Here is a 22,991-nt window from a genome sequence, read left to right on the forward strand (position 1 = left end):
CTTACGGCCCGGCCACGACATTGGTCTAAGCGCGACAGCGGTGAGCGGCAGCCATACGTGCGAATGAAAAGTCCCATCGCTGTGTCTCGCTTCAATGTATGGCCGCCGCTCACCGCTGTCGCGCTTAGACCAATGTCGTGGCCGGGATGTTACGCGGGAGCGTTTATCTTTTGTTCGTTTCTACCGCCGATATCTGATCATTTCTTTTTTTTTTGCCACTTTTATGAAGTATGATATTTTTGAAAAAAAAATGCTATTTCTACTCAGAATTACTAGCTTTTTTCAATCCTAGTAGTTATAAAAATTTTCAAAAATTGTCGGTACTTAGTTAAAAAAAAAGTTTTTTCAACCATAACATGTAAAACAAGTATCCTATACGATTTTTCTTATTGTGTTACCATTTTCTATATATAGATATAGATAGAACTATATATAGTTTGTATGGCGTAACAAAAGAGGAAAGTAACAAAAATGTATGGAAATTCTGGGACACTTTTTTTCTCCCAGTGAGATTGAAAGTACTCGTGATTCTGAGTACAATTGACCTAAAATTTCCTAAAACAATCAAAATTTTTTTTATTGGCAAAAAAAAAAGAAATGCTCAACTCATTTTTGTATAATTGTATAGACTTAGTTTTAATTGTAGGTTAAGATATTTTTGCATGCCTGATGATGATGAAATATGTGTTACCTATTTATAATATTGTCTGAACAACTTTTGTACCATATTTCAAGCAAAATAAAAAATATTTCATTTCATTTCATTTCATTTCATTCGTTTACTCGCTTTTGGTGGGACCAGTGCCTAAAGCTCTATACTCTATTTATATACACATTTACACTATGACTGTTGATTTCACTTTAAATCCTCTTCGTCGTCCTCCACGTAGAGTAGGTCTTCCATTTTAGTCATGAACTTACTACTTAGCTGCTCCGGTGCTGGTAGGGTTTCTTATAAAGAGAAATGGGGTTTAACTTTGAGAGAACTATAACTGGGTGGCTAGCCGAATGGCACAATCGCTCACGAAACGCTCACGAAACGAAGCGCTAGTAGATATCTATCTCTATCGCGCTTGCGTATTGACGCGACAGAGCCAGCGGCGTATCGCTTTCGTTTGGCGTCGGAGAAATGCCATTCGGCTACGGGGCCTGAAATAGGTATCATATACCTACTAAAGTGGTCTGCAGGTTTGGTCACTTTTTATAGTAACTACTAGTAGTGTGACTACTTAAAACATTACCAATTTTATTAGAGATATTAGATTAAATAATTTGTTTTTCCCCCTTAAAGGTGATGATAATTTATATGTGCTATATTAAACAAATCTTGGGATCAGTTGTCAATGCGGACTGCGGCTGGCTCCTGTGAGCCGCGGTGAATGCCGGGATAACGCAAGGAGGATAATGATGATGTGCTAAGATAACCATTATTTCAAAGCAATTGAAAACCCACAAAAAATGTTATTAATCATACCTATCAAACAAGATAATTTGGAGTATCTCACAATGAAAAAATAAGCGTATATTAGTTGATACTTACAACCGATTTTTAACCGCCTTCCAAATCTCAAAGGAAGGGGTTATCAAGTCGTCTGTATGTTTTTTTATTTTTTATTTTTTTTTAATGTTTATTCCTCGATATCTCCGTCGTTACTAGACCGATTTTGAAAAATTTTTTTTTGATTGAATGTATATGCATACAGATTGGTCCCATTTTTCTCAGAACCCAGTTCTGATGATGGGATCCTGGAGAAATCGAGGGAACTCCTCAAATCTGAAAGGCATACATATGGTGATTTTTGTGTTTTTAAAGGAACAGCATGCATTTACGTACGGAACAGTGACATTTGGTGCAGTGGAACTCCTGATGATGGTCAGAATGGAACTCCTCAAATCTGAACGGCACACTTATAGTGACTTTGGTATTTTTATAAGAACAGCATGCACTTACGTCCAGAACAGTGATATTTGGTGCAGTGGAATTGCTGATGATGGTCAGAACGGAACTCCTCAAATCTGAACGGCACACTTATAGTGACTTTGGTATTTTTATAAGAACAGCATGCACTTACGTCCAGAACAGTGACATTTGGTGCAGTGGAACTGCTGATGAAGAGTGAGCCGCCCCTGGTTAGAGTTCCGTTCTGATAATCATTCTCATCTGTAAGTACTTCAGAATCATCCAGATTTCAAAATTGGTTCAGAAATGACGGAGATATCGAATAACAAACATTAAAAAATATACAGACGAATTGATAACATAATCCAACATTTGAAAGTATTTATCACCAGAACCCCAAAGGAAGGCGGTTTTTTTTTCTTAAAAATTATATAGATATGAAACAATAAATAAAATTTCACTTAAATAATAGGTTAACATCTACTCACCCGTAAAGCATGCACAGTTGAGACAAACAGCGACATAAATAAGAACAAACATTAAAACCACATAACACATACAAGTACGATGCAAAACATATAACGATTCCTTTGTTTAATTTTTTAGCGAATAAGTTTTAGTAATAAGGCCTTGAAAGGTTGGAACAAATTAAAAAAAAACAAACAGACCGACAGACGGACAGAGTCGCACAATAAGGATTCTTTTTGTACCTTGTTGGTACGGAACCTAAAAATATTGTCATATAGGTAAGTTCTGGTTTCTATAAAATATGGAAATGGAATGGCACTATATCTATTGTTATAGGTACCCAATTTTAATAGATTTTTATTATTACAGTTGATAAATTTTTGCTGTCCTAACCTAATCAAATCATAAATTAAATCAAATCATTAACTAATATTGGAATTTGTATTTTACGAAATTTTACGGTTATTTGCCAACGCCATAAATAGTTATCAAGAAAAAAGTTTCCAAGAAATATCCAAAGTAGTTCCACAGTGAATCACAACAAAATAAGGTTAAACTACCGTTCAGGACGAATAAATAACATAATAAAAACATTTTATATTTTTTATTGAGAAAACAAAGTGAGTACAAAACCAAAGCAAAGTGTTTAGTGCGACATCGACAAATCGTAATGTTATCATAAAAGTAAATTCAAACATTTCATTCACAAAAGCGTTCATAGACAAATCCATGCAGTTTGACATGCCACTTATATTTTATTAACATACACATGCAGTAAAAAAGCGACACTGATATTAAAATATGACAATAGTTTCCTGACTTGGCGGCATAAATATTGATTGGACTGACTATTATATATCGTCACTACTTTGAAAAAATCTCGTATATCTCACACTGCTCCTCAAAGTTAAAACGCAGTAAGTCTGTATGAATTTCATACATATTTACTACAATTTTCTTTTCATTAGCAGAAGAAGATACAAGTTTTTTTCAAAGTACGCTTAGCGATAGTTTCTAAGCTTAAACAGTTAGGGTAGACCATTAGGCACTGGTCCCACAAAGTAAGCGATGAGCTATCAGCAGAGATCGGATTTTTGTGCGTCATCTCATACTAAAAGTCATTAAAATGACGTAAGTCACTAAGAATGTCGCAAATCCGTCCGATCTCTGGCTATCAGCGATAAAATCGAACAAAAGATAGACACTCCCGTGTAAATAAAAGAGAGAGCGAGCGATTATAGTCCATCGCTCGGCGACGAACTATGTATAACTCGCTCGCGCTCTCATCGCGTCTCTTTTATGTATCGCATACTCTTTAATGGGACCAGTGACTAAGGCTGCGCTTCCATCAGAGTTTTTTGAGAAAGCGTATCGAGAGATATATCTATTATGTACCAATAAAACACTTCATTTAGGTATCTGCGCTTAGAGATTTAGCGAAAACAGCTCGGAGCCAGATTATTTGTACATACAAAACGGAAGAATGAGTGCGAGAAATGTGTTCCGCATCTTGTCGAAACGCTCAACTTTCTGGCACATCTCTGTTAAAACGCAGCTTAAATCTGGAATCCTTTGTGGCGCTGAGTACTACATAAAAAAATAGTCATCATGATAAAAGCGTAGGCAATATCACGTATCAATGCTCGATATATTCGAACGTAGGCGCCACAATTAATGTTATAAATACACTTAAATATTGGTTAGTATTTAACAAAAACAGCTCACGATTAATTCAAAACAAGCGTTTATCAAAAAGTAATATCACGAAAGACAATACATGAGTTTGTGACAGTAAACATACCACCGACCTGTTATTCAGGTAATTTTGTAGGTTTTTTTTTTCAAAACTTATGTAAAGATTCTTAGTATGTATAATAAAAAAAAACAAAGCATCTATTTAAATTCAAACGGTCGATTCACTCACTTTTCTTTAGTGAAAAATATATTAGTAACTATTTCAGTTTATTAACTTACAATCTGGCCAAAAAGAGTAGAAATCAAAAAGTGGCAACATCGTAGTGGCGTCCCGTTTTCTCACACATGTTGATTTGAAAGGGATGGCAGTACAATGTTGCCACTTTTTAATTTATATTATTTTTTGGTCTAACTGCACAGTGTTTGTGTGTTAATAGTTCTTTCTTTACACATAGTCGCATCTTATATTTTTAGATAGGTAAATTGATTACTGTCACAACACCAAATGATTAAAGATATTGACATAGTTAATAGCATTGGAACCAGTACCTCGATTGCAATAGCACTTTTAACAAGACTATTATATTTGACAAATTAACCTCTTTCCATTATTATTACATATCTCCAACAAATATAAATTGATATTTTAAATACTACAACGCTAAAACGAAATAGAAAAATGTTATTGCATGATTTTTCAAATAAAAAATGTAGGAACATTTTTCAATAACTGATGTACAAAACGTTCTCAAATGAAACCATGGCACACATAAGTCTTAATTTTATAACCTCGTGAGACCCACCATATTTTAATCTTGTACAGTAAATAAATTAGTATGAATTTCGTTCCTTTGGGAAATCAACTAAAAACAAAAAATATATTCGCTTCACAAATGGAGTGTACATTTTAATGCACATTGGGCTTTACGAGGCTAAACCCCTCGTATGCGGTCAGTCTATTTTGATCATAGAAAAAATGGCCTTGCCATCTAAAACAATAGATTAAAATTCCCACGCACGGATCCGAGTCTAAGGGCTAGTTGCATCAACCACATTTGACAGACACATCATCGTCACGCAGAAGACGTCTATGGAACTTCCCATACAATAAAATTTAACGAACGCTTTAACGGTGACAGACGGTTTGGTGCAACCGACCCTAAGCATACGAGGGATTAACGTTTTCTGCCGAAATGGAACCCAGTGAAAACTATTAGTCACTCAGTCAGGTACTTAAGCAGCTACCATATACTAAACAGATAGTGGACATCATAAACCGTTTAAAAATAAGAATAATATCATTGAGCAATTACGACTATTAGGCACTGCAGGGTTAGCACATGCCGCGTGAGTATGTTGTCGCGAGATAGAACCCCGTTTTGTCATTAATACAGTTAGAAGACGTGTGATCTATCACGACATACTCTCGCGGCAATCATGTGCTAGGCCTACTGGTCCCACAAAACGAGTAAGCGAAGAGTTATCGGTAATAGGAAAGAAAATAAGATAGTCACTCCCGAGTAAAAGAGAGCGCTCGGCGACAAACTATAACTCGATAAAAATAGTATTTTATACAATCGTGATATAATACAAAGCTTTTCAGTCGAGAACCATGTTTAGGCCACGAAGCTTGCTGAGTGGCCTAATAGTACGGTACGAGATTGAAAGGCTTAATTATATCACTATTGTATACAATACGTTTTCTACGAGTCATCATCTTCATCATCAATGGACGAAAAATATCATCATTCAAGTTAAAATTAATGTTAATAGCGTCGTTCACCGTTGTATCAACATCGAATAACCTGGCAACCAATTGTTTGTAATAACCGTCTCTGATTGGTCGATACGCGATAGATAAAAAAAATGTGTTTCAGATGCAGAAAATTTTGCCAGGTATCGCAAATTAGTATAGAACTTATATGAAGTTCTATTTTTGAAATTATTACAGTTAACTATAATGAAGTAAAGTCAACTATAATGAGATATTATAGTTGAGTCGGAACTGCCATAGAGTATCCAACACTGAAAAGTCAGCACGTATAGTTTAGTCTGTGGTGTCTTAATTGACAGATTAAAGTCGACGAGTAGAAAAAGAAATATAAAAGCCTTTTATTTCTAGTTAGACAGTAATTACAGATATCGGGAAAAAATATAAACTTAACTCTGTCAAACAAGTCTGTCAGTAAATAAGAACAAAGAACTAACTATAGGTATCCTTTTCTCTAGCACCATAGCACCATAAAAAAGTTGTTCAAAATATTATAAATAGGATGTATATAACCTACAATTAAAACTAAGTTTTTATAGTCTTCTATACATTTATTCTTATTTACTGACAGACTTGTTTGACAGAGTATATTATATATATTTTTTTTTTGTTTTTTTTAATGTTTTTTTTATGTTTAAATGTTTGTTTATATGTAAAATGTGTGATAATAATGATAATATGGATTTTTTTATCTGAAATAAATGAGTTTTGTTTTATTTTATTTTTATTTATTTATTTATAAATGATGTCACATCAGAACCCTTTATAAGGTAAAGGCTATTATCGCGTCTCTTTTACTTACACGAGAGCGATTATCTATTGGTCGTTTCTATTGCTGATAGCTCATCTTTACGCGCTTTCGGTGGGACCAGTGCCTTACGACTATAATAACTTTGGCGATAAGAAACTCTGTCTTATATACTCTCACTTATATATTCTATAATATATTATGGCTTTTACGTTACTGAATATTTTAAGTAGGATACTAACACAGCATCAATTTCAAATAACAAATGTTTATAAGCACTAACGCACTTAGGGCCAGTTGCATCAACCACATTAGACAGACACATCATCGTCACGCAGCAGATGTCCATGGAACTTCTCATACAATAAAATTATCGAGTTTTAACGGTGACAGACGGTTCGATGCAACCGGCCTTTAGTATGTTCGGAAATAAAGGTCGTGAAATATATGCTGTCCAATACCTACATTCCACTATTCTCTTTCGGAACAGACTAGTAATACCTTGACGTAAATTTATTGACTGGGAACAGGCTTCGGAACCGGTATTTTTATGCTATTTACGCAGGATTAAATCATGTACTTGTGTACTAAATCATGTACTTGTGTACTAAATCATGTACTTGGGTAACCGCTTCGTATTGTTACATCGTTTACATTTACAATTTCACGCGGCGTTTCAATGGGCCCTAATTTGTTAGCGGACAGAACTGAACAAACAACAGAAAAAAAATATAGACGTGCTATGGAAAATCTATGACAATTTCATGTTCTCAATATTTCTAAATTTAGAAAAGAAAACAATTATTTCCATTTTTCGTCATAAATTTTAGAAAGCAGAACAAAATAACATGTAGTTTAATGCCATTATATAAACTTTGCACTTAATATGCAATCACAGTCCGTAACACACTGGAAGATTTGAACCATTTTGAACCGAAAAGGTTTTTGAGCTTTAAATTTTGGTTAAAATTAGTTTAAAAAAAAACCTATTAGAAGCGAATATTAAGTATTATTGTACTCTCAAGCTTTTTTTCGTTATTTTATGTTACTCTGTACCTTTTTGTATTTATTTTTGAAAACCATTTTACTGTTTTTATAAGCTGTCAACCTTTCCGGTGCCACGGCGATTAATAACAGACCGGTCAAACTTAGACAAAATATTCAGCGCCTTTAACTTTAAAGTGTGACATTCCAAGAAAAATTTCACGAAACTTAATCCAGCCATCGATTTTTGGGACAATCAAATACAATTATGGTAATATGGATACTGACAAAGTGCCAAAATATGTAGGCACTTAATGTGTGGGAATAAGATCGTGTATACATACTTTGGGCACTTTTTCTATGCATATTTCGTCGGTGAGAATGCCAAATCCGTTATGTGCTCGATTTTTGATTGACAAGTAATTACCTAGCAATAAAATACATGAAGTGTTATTTACTTTACTCAAAATCGCGCACATGAGGGATTTGGCATTCTCAACGACAATTTGTTTTTACTTCTAGTTTTTGCACAGAAGAATATAAAAATAAACTTTCCCAAATTTTATCGGAGTGCAATTCGCATAAGTTTGACCGGTCTACATGTTGGGAGTTAAGAGAATCGCCTCGAGGGCAGCAGCCACTGCTTGCTCGCGCGAGACGCATCCAGCCGCTTGAACGACTGAAACATGCATGCGTGCGGTCAAAACTTTGTGTTATTCAAATAACCTAACCACAAAATTAAAATTTTGAAAAACCCCCGACCGCGACCTAGTGGACCGATTTTCATGAAACATGGCTAAGAACACTCCCGACTAACACAGCTTTAAAAATAAAAAAAACTAAATCGAAATCGGTTCATCCGTTCGGGAGCTACGATGCCACAGACAGACACACACACAGACAAACAGACAGACAGACAGACAGACAGACAGACAGACAGACAGACACGTCAAACTTATAACACCCCGTCGTTTTTCCGTCGGGGGTTAAAAAAGGGTTATGCAATGAGGAATCAACCTTTTGACCGGTTCAAATCTGTCTGCAGATTTTAAAGATCGTTATAAAATCATCCTTTAATTAGCTTTTGCCCGCGGCTTCGCTCGCGTTACATTCGAAAATTGCGGAAAGTTCCACACCAACTTCCTTCCCCTTTTGAGGGAAGTGGGGGGGGGAGGGAGATAGAAAGAGACCAAAAGTAGCCTATGTCACTCTCCATCCCTTTAACTATATCCACTTAAAAAAACACATCAATTCGTCGCTCCGTTTTGCCGTGAAAGACGGATAAACAAACGTGTCTGTTTGTTTACACACACAGTACATACTTTCCCATTTATAATATTAGTATGGATGTTAAAACTCGACCCTAACTGTTCAATAAACTGAAACTTTGTTCATTAGAAATTTGATTTTAGGTAACTCCAGAGACATTTTGAATAACGCGAATGACACTCAAAACTGTCGGTCAAAAAGTCGATTAGCACTTTCCTTACATTATTATAAAAAAATATTAATTTGTAAATTCACAGTAACATGCATAATATAAACAGGCAAATAACATGCACACACACACATACAACATGCAACACAGCAAGGCAGACTTTTACATAAAAATATTCAAATTAAAGAACGATAACCTTTTTTCTTCTTTTTACAATGGCTCACTCTCGCATTGCAACTTTCAAAAGTTTCGCAACCTTAGGCACTGGTCCCATCGCGAGCTAGTAAGCTATGAGCTATCGGCTATAAAAACGAACAAAAGATAATCACTCCCGTGTAAATAAAAGAGACACGGCGATTTTGATAGCTCACCGCTGGGCGAGTAACCATAAACATCGCCGTGTCTTTTTATTTACACGGGAGTGCATTTCGTTTTTCCGATTCGTCCAGTGCCTTAAGCTGCACTTAGTGTTCCGAACAGTTCTTCGTTCGTCCGTGCACTGATAAAGGTATGGAAGTAGAGTGTTTTAACTGCGCACGAACGAACGCATGCTCGCTCAAAACTATTCAGAACACTAAGTGAAACCACAGCTTTAAATAAAACAATCTTTCGCTCAATATAATTTCTATGTAACAAAGTTTATACTGACCGGTGTGAGAGGAATCTTTTTATGGTTTCTCGTGGCACATTTGGGCACAAATCAACGCCATAGTGGACTTTATCTATATACCTCTACAATAGGGTTTAGTTCATACTGACCGGTATTTGTGGATGCGCGTTCAGGACTGACTTTACGGGAAATAGTTAGGCACTGGTCGCGAGCTAGAAAACTATGAGCATTCAGATATAAAAACGAACAAAAGATAATCACTCCCGCGTAAATAAAAGAGACACGGCGATGTTTATAGTTACTCGCCCAGCGGTGAGCTATCAATGTCGCCGTGTCTCTTTTATTTCCACGGGAGTATTTATCTTTTGTTCGTTTTTATAGCCGATAGATCATAGCTTACTAGCTCGCGGTGGGATCCGTGCCTTATACATATTATCACAGCTCACAGCCTAACCTTTCGATCGCGCAGTTGGTCAATCAGCAACTCCGCACGCGCTACAGAAGACCATCTGTTTGTTATTGTACACTGACCGGTATGTGGGGGTGGGTGGTGGGGAAGGGCTTGAGGCAGACGAGCAGCACGGTCATGTTGTCGCAGCCGAGGCCGCCGGTGGCGCAGTCGGTCACTCGGCAACACACGCTACAGGAGACCATCTGTTTGTTATTGTACACTGACCGGTATGTGGGGGTGGGTGGTGGGGAAGGGCTTGAGGCAGACGAGCAGCACGGTCATGTTGTCGCAGCCGAGGCCGCCGGTGGCGCAGTCGGTCACTCGGCAACACACGCTACAGGAGACCATCTGTTTGTTATTGTACACTGACCGGTATGTGGGGGTGGGTGGTGGGGAAGGGCTTGAGGCAGACGAGCAGCACGGTCATGTTGTCGCAGCCGAGGCCGCCGGTGGCGCAGTCGGTCACTCGGCAACACACGCTACAGGAGACCATCTGTTTGTTATTGTACACTGACCGGTATGTGGGGGTGGGTGGTGGGGAAGGGCTTGAGGCAGACGAGCAGCACGGTCATGTTGTCGCAGCCGAGGCCGCCGGTGGCGCAGTCGGTCACTCGGCAACACACGCTACAGGAGACCATCTGTTTGTTATTGTACACTGACCGGTATGTGGGGGTGGGTGGTGGGGAAGGGCTTGAGGCAGACGAGCAGCACGGTCATGTTGTCGCAGCCGAGGCCGCCGGTGGCGCAGTCGGTCACTCGGCAACACACGCTACAGGAGACCATCTGTTTGTTATTGTACACTGACCGGTATGTGGGGGTGGGTGGTGGGGAAGGGCTTGAGGCAGACGAGCAGCACGGTCATGTTGTCGCAGCCGAGGCCGCCGGTGGCGCAGTCGGTCACTCGGCAACACACGCTACAGGAGACCATCTGTTTGTTATTGTACACTGACCGGTATGTGGGGGTGGGTGGTGGGGAAGGGCTTGAGGCAGACGAGCAGCACGGTCATGTTGTCGCAGCCGAGGCCGCCGGTGGCGCAGTCGGTCACTCGGCAACACACGCTACAGGAGACCATCTGTTTGTTATTGTACACTGACCGGTATGTGGGGGTGGGTGGTGGGGAAGGGCTTGAGGCAGACGAGCAGCACGGTCATGTTGTCGCAGCCGAGGCCGCCGGTGGCGCAGTTGGGCGCGAGGCACGTACACGTTTGGCAAACAACAGCAAATATCGAACACATGCCGAATTCACACAAATGCAGCACAGCGAACGCGCCGGTATTTCCAATATCCTTTCAATTTGTGAAAAAACCATTAAAAATCAAACTTTTGCAGCCAAAACTGTACCTTCTCATCTTGACTAGTATGGGTAAATTATTAAATTCGAGAATATTTGTATTTTATTACTATTCCAATTTAAATATTATAATTAGTAACGTAATTAAATTTAAGATAAGCATGTTAATTGTAAAGCTAATAGATTACTTCATACCATATGTATGTTAGATTACTTAAATAATATTTGCACGACTTTTATAGGCAAAATAGTTGAACGAAATTGTACCTTTTAACCATCCTACTTTACACGATTTTATGCAAAATAAATTACCTAATCTCTGTCAAACAAGTCTGTCAGTAAATAAGAACAAAGAAAACTATAATATGCATCCTTTTTTTGGGGTGCTAGAGAAAAGGATACCTATAGATAACAGTGTGTGAAACTCTTCATTTTAAAGTTTACTCTGGTGGATGTGATGACGAGTACGAAGTCTTACCTCATTGGACAACACCTCCCAGATACCGTCGCAGGCGATCACGATGAACTCCCAGTCATCGTTCAGCTGCCTCACTTGAACATCCGGATACGCTGCAAAAATATAATACAATTAATATTGATCTGTAATCATAAAAGAAATCTGTCATTTTCGCAGCCCATAATTCATAAATCAAAATCATGGATGGCGCCAATTATGCAATACATAGAGAAATGCCAACCCCATTGTGATATACGCGCTAGTTCAACATTTGACTCTAAGGGGCACTTGCACCAACAAAAACACCATGTTATAGCCTGTCAACCAAATTTTGGCAGTAGCAATGTATATCAAACTAAAGTATGGTATCCCTATGAACCGAACAAAAACCAGCAATGTACGTCGAACAGCCACAGATATTTTTTTTTCAAGGGGCTCGCTCCTTCCTTACGAATTAGATAATGTATTAAAAGGGACGGATATGTGCTAGTTATTTCTCTTTTTGGTAGGGTGGAGATTTCCACAGATAAGATATAAATGACACGCGAATTTCCACCGATTTTCAAAACTAATAGTGTTGCTAGCCCGCGATTTTTCAAATTTGCCGCCTTTTTCTAGTGACAAGATTTGGTTGACGGTCTATATATGGAATTTGACAGTTGACAGCCCACTAACCCTGAGTTAAGTGGTCGGTGCAAGTGGGCCTAAGATGTTTAATCTCTCCTATGCCGCGACGTCGCAGCAGATCCGTGCAGCAAGTATTGAATTCTAATTTTGGATTAGACCTCAGTACCTACGAACGTGAATCCACGTTCCATACTAAAAACCTACTCCAATACGGAGAGATTAAGACACAGATGTCATATATACCATAGATCAAGCAAACGTATCTACTTAGCGTGTCAAATGAACTCAGTGAACTCCACTGAGTTGTCCGTCTTTACTCGCAGCTTGCAGCTTTCGGGCGTCAATTTTTGTAAGTTGAAGTCAACCAAAACATAAAAAATGCCTCGTTACGTGATATTCAATTGCAACAACACAAAAATTATGAACTATCAAGAGCCTGAGACATATTTAAAATTACAGGCAAGAATCAACTTCAGTACAAAATTTGACACGCTCGGCCCCTATACAAATATATGAATTTGTTTCTTCTATCTAAATTAAGTTCTGTGGATTAAGATATACTCGTAGATCGGGTCATTTACAAAGTTGCGAGCTTTAGTTCGTATTACCATGTGTTTAAACGGAACGCTGGTGACGGAAGGACCTACGGAACTAATTTGTTCCGTCTATTGTCCTTTGAGTCGTCGGCAACCCAAACCCTCCTTAGAACATGTACACTCTTATTTGCTGTGTACTTAACACAGCAAAAAGGAGTGATCTGGGGCCCATTTCTCAAAACTAAAAATTACTATTTACAAGCGGAAGTCTCTTTTCAACTTGTCATATTAGACAGTGACACCAAAGTTTGAAGAATATTAGAAAGTAACCAATGCCAACGCGCTACCAGTGATGATCTGGTCCCGCGGGGAGAGCCTGTAGTTGCGTTTGAACACGTAGTCGCCGAGCAGGTTGTCACTCCAGCTGCTCCAGCTGTACACCTCACTGTATGGAGCTAGTGTGGCTCACCGGTGACGATCTGGTCCCGAGGGAAGAGCCTGTAGTTGCGTTTGAACACGTAGTCGCCGAGCAGGTTGTCACTCCAGCTGCTCCAGGTGTACACCTCACTGTATGGAGCTAGTGTGGCTCACCGGTGACGATCTGGTCCCGCGGGGAGAGCCTGTAGTTGCGCTGAAACACGTAGTCGCCGAGCAGGTTGCCACTCCAGCTGCTCCAGCTGTACACCTCACTGTATGGAGCTAGTGTGGCTCACCGGTGACGATCTGGTCCCGCGGGGAGAGCCTGTAGTTGCGTTTGAACACGTAGTCGCCGAGCAGGTGGTCACTCCAGCTGCTCCAGCTGTACACCTCACTGTATGGAGCTAGTGTGGCTCACCGGTGACGATCTGGTCCCGCGGGGAGACCCTGTAGTTGCGTTTGAACACGTAGTCACCGAGCAGGTGGTCACTCCAGCTGCTCCAGCTGTACACCTCACTGTATGGAGCTAGTGTGGCTCACCGGTGACGATCTGGTCCCGCGGGGAGAGCCTGTAGTTGCGTTTGAACACGTAGTCGCCGAGCAGGTTGTCACTCCAGCTGCTCCAGCTGTAGCCCTCACTGTATGGAGCTAGTGTGGCTCACCGGTGACGATCTGGTCCCGCGGGGAGAGCCTGTAGTTGCGCTTGAACACGTAGTCGCCGAGCGCGCGTGACAGCGCCAGGTTGCCGTTCACTCGGTTCAGCTGCACCCAGCCGCCGCCGGCGGTTATGCGGCGGAGCTCCTCCTCGTTGTTGGGTTTGTGGTCGTATGAGAGCATTTCCACCTGAAAATGTTGATCATATTATCAGGCAGGTAAACACAATCGCGTGATAAACGATTTAACGTCAGGCCGTCCTTTTCGCACTGTTTGTAAGTGCGATAGAGACGCACTGATGCGATAAAGTTTATCCAACTGGTGTGCTGCGCCCGCTGGATTCCAAATCAAACGTTTAGATATATCTAAGCTACCTTTCATAAACCATTTACAACATAACTCGGAAAATAAACAACAAACAACCGGGCAAATTAATCAACAATGTTTAAGCGATGAAATGATGAGTCTTAAGGGCCTCCAATTTAGTCCTGGGAGCCGATTTTTGAGTCTCACGCGTTCGAATACAGAAAATTGTCACTGAAAATAACAGGCAATTCACCGTTTTCAACCGGTATTTTAGTGACAGTGAGACTCAAAAATCGGCCCCTGCTCAATCTTTTTTTTATGAGAATTATATATGTGTATTTATTTATATATATTTTATTTATATATTTATACATTTAGTTATTTATCTTTATATGTATATGTATGTTTATGTATGTTAATTTTTTTGTTTATATTGTGCGATAAGTTTATTTCTTCGAATTTGCTAACACCTACTGACATTATGTAAATTTATGAATTTCCGCTACCTTAAGGTTGTCTGGAAGAAATCGCTCTTTAGCGATAAGACCGCCTGTTGTTTACCTTTGTTCGTGTTGCTTCCTTGTTTTGTATTGTTGTATTTTATCAAGGTGTGCAATAAAGAGTATTGTACTGTATTGTAATTACAGGGTGGCCCAAAATTACGTTGACAAATAATGGGGAAATAATGTTGTAATAAACCAAAATATCGAAGTTACCGAAAATATTTTTTGGGCCTATATTTCTGCATATTTCTACATCCACCGTGGATATTTCAACAGCATTAGCATGGATATTTCGCAAGGTTTGTAATGTAGACCAATCGTGTAAAGACATTTTTTCCAGATTCATAAGCTCGATACGTTTCAGCCTACTTACGTAAATGCACCTTACTTAAAACTATAAATTATAGTTTGTAATCAATCTTAAAACCCTAGACCGTTTATTGATTACAAAAATTAGGGTATTTTACAAGTTATAAGTGCAATAAGTCAGACGAAAGTCACACTAGCAGCATAGCAGCATAGTGCAGCGGCATATCGATAATTTTTTGTTCCAATATTTGCGTTTGTACTTCAAAGCCAAAGGAGGATATTTTGAAGACGATTCGATTTATTCGGTCAAAAATTATTAAGGGTTCACATTTTAATTTGTAAGACAATCATTCGTGTAAGGACAGAAAAGTAATTATACAAACGTTTGTCAACGTATTTTTGGGCCACCCTGTACAAACTTACAAAGATGATTTTATCTAGTTCCAGCCTTTTATTATATTTGGTAAAAGTCAACACTCAGGTGGCAAGTTTATGTATCTACTAGCTTTTGCACGCGGCTTCGCTCGCGTTAGAAAGAGACAAAAAATAGCCTATATCACTATCCATTCCTTCAACTGTCTCTACCTAAAAAATCACGTCAATTCGTCGCTCCCTTTTGCCGTGAAAACGGACAAACAAACAGACACACACACTTTCCCATTTATAATATTAGTATGGATAACAGGATCACTGGCTAGCCTGGTAATCCACTCTACACAATGATTGACGAACTGCATGCGTCTCATTAACTTGCAATTGATACCGAAGTTACAAGCCACTGGCAAGATTAGTTAAATAAATGTCAAAAGTTTAACGTAAAAATTAAAATTTTAAAAAAACCCCGACCGCGACATAGTAGACCGATTTTCATGTAAATCTAAATCGGTTCATCCGTTCGGGAGCTACGATGCCACAGACAGACACACACACAGACAGACAGACAGACAAACACACAGACAGATACGTCAAACATATAACACCCCTTCGTTTTTGTGTCGGGGGTTAAAAAGACGTCGGCAACCTTCAAATCAAGAGTGAACAGGCATCTTCTGGGCGAGCTCACTCCATCGTAGGCCACGTCTTTGCCTTTGGCTAGTCTGTGGCCAAGAGTAATCCCATTTATAATAATAAAAATATATATTATATATATGAAATGATAACAGATAATCAACTACTCACCGCACCACCGACACTCGCTATAGCCCTGGAGTCTCCCACATTCGCACAGTACAGAGTGTTGTCTTTTATAAGTACCACCACAGCAGTGCTGCCAGCCACTTTTTCTTGAAGCATATCCTCTTCCAACATAGCCTGGTCCATATCAAGGAATCCCTGAAAAAACACGTATTAAATAGGGATTAGGGAATAATAATAGGCCTCTTCATATACACAGTGCTCGTGAGCTTTGCAAGAGAAAACCACGCATTTATGAGACCGAAATAATTTTTTTTTAAATGCAGCTGACGAAATTTTGCCAAAAAAAAAATTTTTTTTTTTTTACTATTTTTGAATGTAAATTTTCACATAAAAAGTTAATGTCATGTGGCACTCAAAATGAGTTTTAACTTTAAAAAAAACTCATTTTTAAAAGGTTTATTTCTCACTTTTTACCTCTATCAATGAGGCAACGCCGTAAAAAAAGCACTTTATATTGAGTAATAACTCTGAAACTATACTTAGGAGAAATCCAGAAAAATAGGTATATACGACATTTTAGTCTTAAAATAGGATCAGAAAAATCTGTCGCAATGCTCACGAGCCCCGTTTATGTCAGATGATTTATGTACAGTCGACTACAAAGAGATGAGACACTTTTTCACCTTATTGCACTGTAATAAGGTGAAAAAATGGATACATCTCTTTGTAGTCGACTGTACTTAGATATCAAATACTATCACGTATTTGCGCGTAATCCTCTACTCATATCAGACTGTTACCACTTTGCATGATATTTAAGAAATGAGATATAAAAACAAAAAAAGTCTAATAACTCTACGAAGAGTTTCGAATGATTCACGGTTATTTTCATTAGACTTATATTGACCGGGATATAGACCGCGATTACGGAAAACGATTTTCCGTGATCTTTTCCGTGATCATGATGCATGCAACTGCGTCGGAATATCGGGAGCTCGGCAAAAATGAAAAAGGTAATCACGGTCTATATCCCGGTCAATATAAGTCATATCATACTGTACGAAGTACGTAGATTCTACTTTTGAACAATGGTATTCGACTTTCTGATATGAATATGACATTGACATTTTATTGATGGGATGATTTAGGTTTATTTATTTAAGGAAGCGCTGGTGGCCTAGCGGTAAGAGCGACTTTCGTTTCGATCCGGAGGTCGCGGGTTCGAATCCCGGCTCGTACCAATGAGGATTTCGGAACTTATGTGCGAAATGTCATTTGATATTTGCTAGTCGCTTTTCGGTAAAGAAAAACATCGTGAGGAAACCGGACTAATTCCAATAAGGCCTAGTTGGACGGTCAGATGGCAGTCGCTTTCGTAAAACTAGTGCTTACGCCAAATCTTGGGATTAGTCGTCAAAGCGGACCCCAGCCTCCCATGAGCCGTGGCAAATGCCAGGATAACGCAAGGAGGATGATGATGATTTATGTTTATCTTTTGACAAATTAAAAATGTGTTTATCAGCACACTTTTATGTGATTTCATGAATGTAATCTTACAGGACTTCCTTCGCTTGACATTTACTTTCCAGTGACCCTAACCCTTACATTGAAGCAAGGATATTATCACATGCAACGCTAAACGTTGCGAGGTCGACTTCACACGCAAACGTTTGTACTAATAATAAAACAATAATTTACCATACGTGGATTTAATTGGAAGGACATAAGGTTCGTTATGAAAAGAACGAGACCTCGTAATTGTTCACGTCATTAACGAAAATAACGTTATAGAGCTCAGAAGTACAAAATATATTTACATACACACATGTACACACATATGTGTTACATATATGTTTGTAATCGAAGATGAAATGTGTAAAAAACTAGCGTATACTGACCTTATGTCTCTGAAAGAAGATTATGATTGTAATGACACTTCATATTTGGTTCAATTTAAAAATTAAATCTTAATAAAATATACTTATTCGCTGAATTTTTCGTCTTAGGGTGCGTCCACACATAGGGTTTCGGCGAACGAGAAGCCATCACCGATTCCCGAATCCTTATAAGCATGTATGGACGCAGCAGCAGGGATGAGAATTCTAACAATATCTATTGTGTTTACATCGAAACTTGGTAAAAACCAAGAAAGCAATGATTCATAGACACAAAATCATCAAGTGTAGAAGCAGGCCTATGTCACTCGCTCACGGTCGCGCGTTAAGTACCTACCCGCTAGCAGTTGCCTCGAGGTAACAAGTGGCCGAGAGGCGCCACGCGCCCGCCTGTGTAGTCGCGTGGTACGTACCTACTTTTCTTCTGAGTTTTACGAAGTAACTTATTAGTATTAGTTAAATACACCGTAGGCATTTCTCGTTTTGCGGGCAACGTTATTAACTTATTAATAATCTGTGGTAGAAGGCAATAAAAGTACCTGTTTCATCGCCTCTTCGATGTTCCCCAAGTGGTATTCCGGACGCGCTATGATGAACTTGTGAAGATGTTTACCAGCATACTCTGCTATGTTCGCACCTGAAAATAGACGAGTTGGTGTAAGCCAGGGCTTAGGTAGGACATTCGCTCCTACAAGTCCATTTACACGATTCAAGAACTTCCATGAGAGTTCAGGTGCCGTCTAAAAGAGCCTATATTAACAGACTAGGTACTGTGTGTCTGTCTGTGGCATCGTAGCTCCCGAACGGATGAACCGATTTAGATTTAGTTTTTTTGTTTGAAAGCTGAATTAGTCGGGAGTGTTCTTAGCCATGTTCCATGAAAATCGGTCCATTATGTCGTGGTCAGGTGTTTTCAAAATTCTGATTTTGTGGTTAGGTTATGTCCTAAAAAATATGATTATACCAATAACTTCTACATAAAGCTGCTATCTGTGCTATGCTGACAAGAGCCCTTAGAACCTGGGTTTAATGAATTACTCCCAATACTAACCTCCATGTCCATCATAGACAGCGAAAAACGCCGCCCCAGGGTCGTCGGGCAGAGATAGTATGTGCGTATGCGAATCATCCATAGACACGCGCCAGCCCTATACAATAACATAACAGATTACAGATAAATACCAATAATATGAAAAAGATGCACATATCGTAACTACTTTTAAAAAAAACTTTTATCTTCGTCCGTCAATGAAAAGAAAATTGTAGTAAGTATGTATGGAATGCATATATACTTACTGCGTTTTAACTTTGAGGAGCAGCGTGAGATACGAGATTTTTTCAAAGTAGTGACGATATGTCACATCTCAAAGTCCTAAATTCATCTGCAATCCTATTTCATCACCTTCTTCCTTCTTGTTTTATCCAAAATGCCATGTTATCATCATGAATTCCATCCTAAACTTGTCACCCACCTAAGTGCGTTTCCACATTATCCGATCCGATATCGGAAAGATTTCAAAGAAAAAAATCAGAGATGGCGGCTTAAATATACGGGGTATCGGTCCTACAACCAATATCGGATCGGATAATGTGAAAACGCACTGTCTTCCTAACTAATCTTGACTACGTTTTGCCAAAGACAATATTGCACCACCCATTATCAATACTATCCACACTAATATTATAAATGGGAAAATGTGTGTGTCTGTTTGTTTGTCCTTCACGACAAAACGGAGCGACGAATTGACGTGATTTTTTAATTGGAGATCTTTGAAGGGATGGAGAGTGACATAGGCTACTTTTATCTCTTCCTAACCCCCACTTCCCTAAAATGGGGGGTGACAGTTTGTATGGATCATTCCGCAATTTGCGAAGCCGCGGGCAAAAGCTAGTAATCTAATAAAGATACCGTAAGTAAGACGCTTACTGCTGAAGTTTTGAGACGCTACTGTAGGTAAGAGTGAGTGGCAAATATCTGCATCTCTCTCTTGCATATACCTCTGTCTCAGAACTTGCAATAACTTGCACGTCTAAACTCAGCTTAAGTTTAGACGCTTGGCTCTATCATATTTTTGGAAATACCAAGGATTACGCTACTCGGTTGAGTTTAATCAGGAACACAGCTGTGAATACAGACAAAATGCTAAAACTATGTATACAGAACTTTATTGCCCGTACATTACGGTGTGTATACATATTTTTGGCACTTTGTCTATATTCCCAGCTATGTTGTTGACTGTATAGCATTATCAAAGACATATATAACTCCGTATAGACAGATAGTCTAAAAAAAACGTACCTCAGTACCATACAGAAAAAGGTTCAGTGGCCTAGATGGCATTACACCTTTGGGGTATGCTCAGCTAGATGGCGCTAATATTAATATTTGACATTTTAAACACATATCAAGCTAAGAATATGGGCCAAATTGTCAAAACTGAGGTTCAAAAGTTTTAAGCCTGTGTCAAGAGATGGCAGTCTACACACTGTGATTACACATTTTACTTCGACAGTAACTCTCTATAATACTCGATCCTCTTTGGCATTATTAAAATGTTGCTATATTAATTCTCGAATCACCTAGTTTCGGTGTCACTCACCTGCATGCATGACGAGCCAATGAGGAAGCGGGAATCCTGGCATGTTGTGGACTGCTTCTCTGTCACCGGCTCCGAGAGGGTCTGACCCATAACTCTACAATGCAAGAATTTTATTGTCACCTTTCACTTCTCTTTGATCATTGATATAATTATATAGTAAATATTAATAATACACATCAAATATATTCTGCCTTCTTTTTATCAAGCAAAAGCAAATTTTAAAGAAACATGAGTAAATCATATTAATTAGTTTAAAATTAAATTTATTTATTTTACATATAAAATATATAAAAAAGTATTCTTAAAATAGTTTAACCCTTTAACGGGCAAGATTCAAAAAAATCGTGAGTTCAAACCTCATCGCCATCCTGTAGTACTAAAAATTCTGTACAAGAAAAAAATACAAAAAGATAGTCATACAGGGTGGTCTTTTTTGAGACCGTTGCCCTATAAAGGGTTAAATCTGTAGTAATTAAGTTTTTTTACTCTGATTATCCTAAACGACATTCGCTGCCATTGAAACATTTTGTATATGCATATTAACAACTGGTTAATATTTACAAAATGTTATTGAATAATTTATAATACATTATTTATTGTAAGTATAATATAATAATGTATTATGCTCGTTTACGGTACATAGAATGGTTATAACTTTATTTTTTTACACTTGTTTTTTTCACGGTTTCTGGACACACTGTCTCTTTCTTATAACATAAATGAATAATCCAATAAAGTACTAGTAATGAACTATAACACAAATACACAACTTTAGAGAACTTGACATTACCTATAAGAAAAAAATTCGATGTAACTATTTATTTTTGTTTATAGAGGCTTAACCCAATAAAGTAAGGTGTACACACAAAACAAAGCAGTTCTAGGGCCACTGCAGTCACTGATAGTACTGAAACTAATCTCTTGCACAAAAACAAAACAATTATATCACAGAGGTTATCAAATGAAAACATCCTCAGTTTGTTTACTATAGGTAGAACACAATACAGCATCAAATAACATATTATATACACTAAATAATTACACCAACTTAAAGAACTTAAACAAAAAGCATTAAATAAAACGTTAGAATAAACTTTTGGTTCCTTTTCTATGCACGTTTCGGTTGGTAACTAGTCCTTACTTTCAGTGAAATTTAATACCAACCAAACTCTAGTACTTGACACTATGACTATGTCATTCGCACATTTATACGTATCTTATGTAGAAACTTACCCTCACAACTGCAAGATAGACTATTTGTTTAGCGATCTACAATTAGTGTCTTTAAACTGAGATTAGCCGTATTATCGAAATTAAAACAAAAAACATGATAACAACTACAGTGTCTAACTTATCTAACGCCTATGATTTCAATTACACATCTGTGATATGGAAAATTTTACTTACAGTTACGAAAACACTAAAACGACTGATGAACTATAAAATATCTTAATGTTTATTTGCAAAATAAATGCTTTATTTATACGAGGAGCTCTTATGAGATCGAAATGCGTAAATATACGAAACGTCAAATTGACAGCAACCATAGACAACAAAAAATTCGCAGACCGTGTAACATTTTCTAAGTTTTTCCGCCACTGAACACTTTACTACATAAACTAGGCAAACCCCGCCAGATTTAAACAAGGTGAGCATTATTTCAAATCATAAGGTGTTTCTTCAGCACTGGATTTATATAAATATAAGAGAAATGATGGTGAGAAGCTTTAACTAACCTGATAATTCTAGATGCAGCAGAAAGGGCCATCATCAGTTAATACAATAGTATTTTACAACGTGATTTATTATTTTTTATCACAGCTTACTACAATTCCCGGGAATATTAATAAAAAAAACTACAAAATACACAGAAAAATAAATAAAATAAGCTTTGAAACTTACACAGAATTTTGACTGACGTGTAATTTGAAGTATTGAAATTTAATTACTGGCCAGTATGTAATGTCTTTATTACGCAATGTTAAGCAAAAAGTTTTTTCTACTGTTGAGAGAAATTTACGTTTAACATTAAGGTTGGTTATTTATAGTGTAATTAAGTTCAGTATTCGTCGACTATAAGTCTATAATCAATGAAATCACAAAGCGGTACCGAGCCATATTATGCTGTCTATTTTTAGTGACAAATTGTGACCTAAGTAATATATTAAGTATTAACGCCATTTTTAGGGTTGC

The 22,991-nt window shown here is 38.1% G+C and overlaps 1 protein-coding gene across 1 annotated transcript; it reads right to left on the reverse strand.

Moving 5' to 3' along the window:
* Positions 1 to 254: 254 nt before the first annotated feature.
* Positions 255 to 22,635, reverse strand: LOC125235937 (probable protein phosphatase 2C T23F11.1). The gene is made up of 10 exons (XM_048142581.1): positions 22,535 to 22,635; positions 20,799 to 20,892; positions 19,250 to 19,346; positions 18,738 to 18,835; positions 16,346 to 16,498; positions 14,057 to 14,237; positions 11,836 to 11,927; positions 11,161 to 11,352; positions 7,104 to 7,113; positions 255 to 939 (listed from the first exon to the last, which is right to left on the reverse strand). The coding sequence occupies exons 1-10, from the start codon at positions 22,567 to 22,569 to the stop codon at positions 857 to 859; spliced, it is 1,035 nt and encodes a 344-aa protein (XP_047998538.1). The 5' UTR covers positions 22,570 to 22,635; the 3' UTR covers positions 255 to 856.
* Between the last annotated feature and the right edge of the window lie 356 nt (positions 22,636 to 22,991).

This window comes from Leguminivora glycinivorella, chromosome 18, assembly GCF_023078275.1.
Source record: "Leguminivora glycinivorella isolate SPB_JAAS2020 chromosome 18, LegGlyc_1.1, whole genome shotgun sequence".
Taxonomy (NCBI): domain Eukaryota; kingdom Metazoa; phylum Arthropoda; class Insecta; order Lepidoptera; family Tortricidae; genus Leguminivora; species Leguminivora glycinivorella.

Coding starts and splice junctions, on each gene's coding strand:
- LOC125235937 (XM_048142581.1), bottom strand. CDS start 22,569: ATGATGGCCCTTTCTGCTGCATCTAGAATTATCAG. Junction 16,499..18,737: donor TCGAAGAGGCGATGAAACAG/GTACTTTTATTG, acceptor GTGTTTTTTCAG/GGATTCCTTGATATGGACCA. Junction 11,353..11,835: donor GGGAGGTGTTGTCCAATGAG/GTAAGACTTCGT, acceptor ACAAATTGAAAG/GATATTGGAAATACCGGCGC.